Raw genomic sequence first — 5,614 nt, forward strand, 5'->3', positions numbered from 1 at the left:
TGTTGTTGTTGTTGTTGTTGTTGTTGTTGTTGTTGTTGTTGTTGTTGTTGTTGTTGTTGTTGTTGTTGTTGTTGTTATTATTGATATTTATTATTATTGTTCGTATTATTATTATTATTATCTGGCGTGAACATCACACGACTTTCTATTACATTTGCGGAATACGTATTTGAAAAAAAAAAAATGTGAAAAATTTTCCAAGTCCCAAGCCGCCTCTATATGGCGTCCGATTTTTGGTCAAAAATTTTCTATCCTAAAATGATATTTATTATTATTGTTCGTATTATTATTATTATTATCTGGCGTGAACATCACACGACTTTCTATTACATTTGCGGAATACGTATTTGAAAAAAAAAAATGTGAAAAATTTTCCAAGTCCCAAGCCGCCTCTATATGGCGTCCGATTTTTGGTCAAAAATTTTCTATCTCAAAATGCTCCCAGTGTAATAAGGGATCATTTGAAACTGTCCAAAAATTGAACTTCTTTTTGAAAATTTTTCTAAGTCCAAAAATCGACCGCCTGCGTTTGGTCAAAAATTTCCTATCAAAATGCTCCCCGTGTAATAAGGAATCATAAAAAGTATGAAAAAAAATTGATTTTTTTTTTTTTTTTTTTTTTTGAAGTTCGAAGCAACATTGACTATGGTTGATATCTGGATGAGTGACTGTCCGATTTTCAACTACCAAATTGTTACAATCGCGTCCTTGGACCATACCGGTATAGCATACCAAATTTCATCGCTCTACGACAAACCGTTCTTGATATCTTACCCCCAAAAAAAACACTTCGTGTTAAAAAATTAACGTCAAGAGTTACCCTCCACAAAAAAGTACTGATATAAAAAAAAGACGTCAATGAGCATGTTTGGTAGTTTTGGCCTGATTTGTTACAATAAATATTCAGTCTGAAATCTTGAAATCCGTGTCTTCCATACTAAACAAACGGTCCCTAAATCCCCTAAAATGTCGCTAAAAGGTCGTAAAAAAATAACGTTGAAACAGCCATGGTTTACGCATGAACTGACGTCATCACGAACTGACGCATGAACTGACGTCATCACGAAAAAATGGCTGCCCGCGAAAATTATAGGGGCTCAACCAAATGACAATTTTTTTCGAGATAGAGTCCTATTCCGATGTAAAAGTACCCAAAAAGTGCATTGGCGCATTCAAAAACATCAAAAACGGTCCCTAAATCCTCTAAAATGTCGCTCAAAGGTCGCAAAAAAATAACGTTGAAGCAGCCATGGTTTACGACCTCGCATGAACTGACGTCATCACGAAAAAAGCGGGGCAGAGCGCTACCGCGCTCCTTAATAGGTAGTTAATACATGATATGTATATCAAAGTTTTGACTCACTTGGGAATTGAACCAGGATATTCCTCTTTCAAAGGCGATTTCAATTGAGAAAATCTCCAGAGAAAATAGGTGAGAGATTAAGGTAGAAGTTATACACAGGGCTAAGCTTGAAAAATAGAAAGAAAAAATTCGAAAGATATACCTACCTATTTTTTCTTCTATTTTTCAAGCTTAGACTATCCTAGACACAATACATCCCATTTATGGGTTCTATTATTAACCCAGGCAATTGGGCATGCTACGGCACTATTGTAGCAGTTGTTTCATTGGTACAAAAGCACTAAATAAAAACGGCTGTGAAACACTCATCTTTTGTATGTAGGTATGTACCTAGTACCTACGAAACGAAGAAAATAATTATCTGACGTGCTCAGCGCCTCAGCATAATATCAAAAGAAAACAACTTTAAATTGGCCAGTAACTTCCTTATCCTATTGAAGGAGCCTCAGCATAATATCAAAAGAAAACAACTTTAAATTGGCCAGTAACTTAAATTCTCGGAAATCAAGGCTGTCTTTCTCCTATCCTGTCTTCCTTCCTTCTTTCATTACTTCCTCTTTTTTTTTTTTCATCAGCCTCGTTAGCTTGGTTGGTAACGAGTCTGCTTTTTAAGCGCTAGGCCGCGGGTTCGATTCCCGTTCAAGGCGGATTTTATCCTGAAGAAGGACAAGTTTAGGGGAGTCATGGGTATTATCATGAACATTTCTACTAACTCTCCTCTTTGGTTTGGTGTTTTTTTTTCCCCCAGGGGTCTGATAGAGGGAACTGTAACTGCTAAGGGAAATACAGGATGGGATAAAGCCAGCCATTCCGATAAGATAAAATACGTCCCGAGCGGGAATCGAACCCGCGTCCTGTTTAAGCAACCCACGACTGTTTGAACTTTTTCATTAGAACGGTACCCTACATACCTACCTAAAAATTGCATTTTAAACCTTTTTCATAAATTTTAACTATAAAATTATGAAATAGGTAATTTTTAACTATAAAATTATGAAAAAAGTAATTATGGCTATTCATAAAACATTTTTAAATGATAAAATTATGTAAAAAAAAATGACCTCGCTGGGATTCGAACCCCCACCCATCACACTTATCATCACAGCAGAGGAGTTAAAATACCCACACCCAACCGCTCGGCCACTAAGACATTTGATTTCAGGTTGCACAAAACTTCTTTATTAATCAACTCGATCGAAAAGTTTGAAATTTTCCCCTAAAGGTCACTTTTTCCTCCCTAGCGGGTCTCCCTTTAGTGCTAAGAAGATGAAACCAAGAAAAGGCACTTCTCCTCGACGAGACCTTTCCGGAGACACCTTACCCATCTTCCCGCCATTTGTAGAACGGGCTGTAGGCTTGATTAATTGAATCGGGTGAAAACAAAAAAAAAAAAATTATTTCTCAGAGTTGCATTTTAATTATTTCTGTTTCTGTTTGTCTCATCTCTCTCTCCCTCTCTCTCTCTCTCTCTTCTTCTTCTTCTTCTTCTTCTCTCCTTCTCTCTGTCTCTTCGACTGGCTTTTTACTTTCCTTATCCTATAGGAAGGAAAGTAATGTAATCGGGTCAAATTTTCGATGGTCAGTTTTTAGTGCCAAAACACGTTTTGAGGTCCCTAGAGCCTAAATACAAAGTTTCAGCCATTGGTCCGTGTGTCTGTCTGACCTTCTGTCTGTTCGTCTCTCTGTAAACAAAATATCTCGAGAACGGTAGAAGCTAGAGACTTGAAATTTGGCATGCAGCTGTCAAATGTGACAAGGATGCAACACGAAACTTTGGTTTTGGTTAAGATCAGTGCAACGCTTGGCGGCATTTCGGCCGCTTTTTGGCAATTTTCGGTGTAATTCAATAATATCTCGGCACACTCTAATAAATATAAATAAATAAAAAAATAATAATATCTCGGGAACGGTGTGAGCTTAGAGACTTGAAATTTGGTATGTAGTCCACAAATGTGACAAGGATGTAACACAAAACCTTTGGTTAGGATACGTGCTGCAGTGGGTGGTATTTTGCCCCCTTTTTGTCGGTTTCGACCGTTTTTTGGCAGTTTTCAGCTATACTGACTAAACGGTTAGAGATATTGTAAAAGTTACAATATTAGAACATCCAAATAAGCATCATTCAATAGGATAAGGAAAGTCGTGTGATGTTCACACCAGATTTTTTAATAAAGATCTATGTCAGGTTGGCGCTCATACGAATACGAATGATTTGTTTTTCCAGTACCAGCCAAGATCTCATCGTTCGGAGGTTTAGTGCGGCGGCCATGGCGCTCCACTGTGTCTTTGTCGTGTCTCATGGTGGGGTTACCCCTGCCTAGGAGAACCTGGCTGAGAGGAGACTCTGTCGTGGTGGGTGGAGTAGGAGGGGGACGAAACATACAGATAGGGGAAGGAGGCGATCTCATTATTGGAAACTTGCAAGCGTCCGAATCAGATAATTACACTTGTCTTGTTGAGAATAACATGGGATCAGATAAAATTACCTACGTCTTACTGGTGCAAGGTAAGTCGAAGTGGATATTTGGTTATATAGCTATATGTATGTATAGGTTCAATAAAATCGACCATGGAATGAGAAAGGGGCGTAAATGATTTTTTCAAATTTTTCAGGAGAGCGAAAAGAAAAAAAATCAATTCTTCTTCTTCTTCTTCGACGTTTTTTATTTTTTTATATATATATATATTGACTTCTTTCGTACTTTATCTGATCTGTACAAAGGTCTTTCACTGGTATTTTGTCCTTTTTTCTCTTTTCTTCGTGTACAAAAGAAAAAATAGAAAAATTAGAAAATATTAATAGCGACTTAGAGTAAAATATCGATATCTCTACAATGGGATGGATTTCAGTTACGCCTGTTTGTGATACCAAAGAAACCACTTGAACAAGTTGTTTTATGGAATTATAATAATAGATCAGTTGCACTTACTTGGGTGATGTTTCAAAGTCATAGAGCAGGAAAAATGAGGACCAACGGAATTTTTCTTTTTCTTAACAAGTGCGCTAGAATTACATGCGTATAGTAGGTATACCTACTCGCAGTACTCGCCCCACTATGGCGTGACGTAAGTGACGTTACACTAGTCAGGCACTGTTGCCACGTCTTTCGCTCGCGTTAAAATGTGCATATATCTCGAGAAGTACATAACGTAACTGGAAAATTTTTGCGGTGTAATTTTTTTAATTTTTTCTTCTTTCATATGAGTAAATATTTGAAAATCATGAGAATGGGGCTCAACCAAATGACAATTTTTTTCGAGATAGAGTCCTATTCTGATGTAAAAGTACCCAAAAAGTGCATTGGCACACTCAAATTTTTTTCACATTTTCTCACACAAATGAGCTCTGAACTCGAAATTTGTCGCGACGACCTATGAACTCAAAGCGAGAAAGTTTTAGATAACACTTCAGTCGATCATTATTTAAGACCGGTTTTAGCGTCATCTATGTTAAGCTACGCCGAGTAAGGCCAATAAATGGATGGGTGACCTAAAGGAATAAAGGGAGAACGGGCTGTAGTCTTGATTTTAGATCATACATGAAAGTAAAATCAAATCAATAGATAATAATAATAATTATGATAATATATAACAATGAACTGGATAAAAAATAGGTAGGTACATAGGTACTGATTTTTTTTTAACCACGATCGAATAAAATACGGGCTAAAAAATTCCCGGAGGGACGGACCAAGCTTGTTTAGTTTGATTGTAATGAAATTGATTGTTTTTACAGGGTCTAACATGTGGCAGTACGTATCACATTAGTCTCCTAGCCCGTAACAAGCTAGGTCCCTCTCATCCCTCGTCTCCCATAGCAGTTAGAACTCAAGGGCAATATCCTGGTACTCCAAGTAGAGATGCATTTCTCATGCCTAACTCTACCTCAGTGGGACTAAAGCTCCATGTGTGGCCTGATAATGGTTGTAAACTTATACACTTTGGTGTCAAGTATCGACCAGTCAATGATATTGACTGGATAGTGGGTAAGTATGAGTCATCAACTCTACAACTGAATGGACTACATGGATGAGATTGGGATGGTCATAATATCAGGCTTATGTCAACTCATCTAGGTATAGGTTACACCAGGAAAAACACAGACAACGGCTCAGGGTAAGTATATCTCATCATTTTCCAACAAGGTTCTCTGATTCCATTTTCCTGAGTTCTTCGTTTTCGATAAAAGTCCAAAAAACCAGTTGTAGCAAAAAAAAAAAAAAAAAAAAAAAAAAAAAAAAAACGAAAAAA

At 37.2% G+C, this 5,614-nt stretch overlaps 1 protein-coding gene across 1 annotated transcript in view; it reads left to right on the forward strand.

Annotated features, from left to right (window-relative positions):
• LOC103518529 (Down syndrome cell adhesion molecule-like protein Dscam2) overlaps window positions 1–5,614 on the forward strand; it is a 42,047-nt gene that overhangs the window by 27,582 nt on the left and 8,851 nt on the right. The window contains 1 exon segment of the mRNA XM_026830291.1: window positions 3,588–3,869. Within this exon segment, the coding sequence (XP_026686092.1) occupies window positions 3,588–3,869 (282 nt within the window).

Source organism: Diaphorina citri, unplaced genomic scaffold (genome assembly GCF_000475195.1).
Source record: "Diaphorina citri unplaced genomic scaffold, Diaci psyllid genome assembly version 1.1 scaffold2230, whole genome shotgun sequence".
In the NCBI taxonomy this organism is placed as follows: Eukaryota; Metazoa; Arthropoda; class Insecta; order Hemiptera; family Psyllidae; genus Diaphorina; species Diaphorina citri.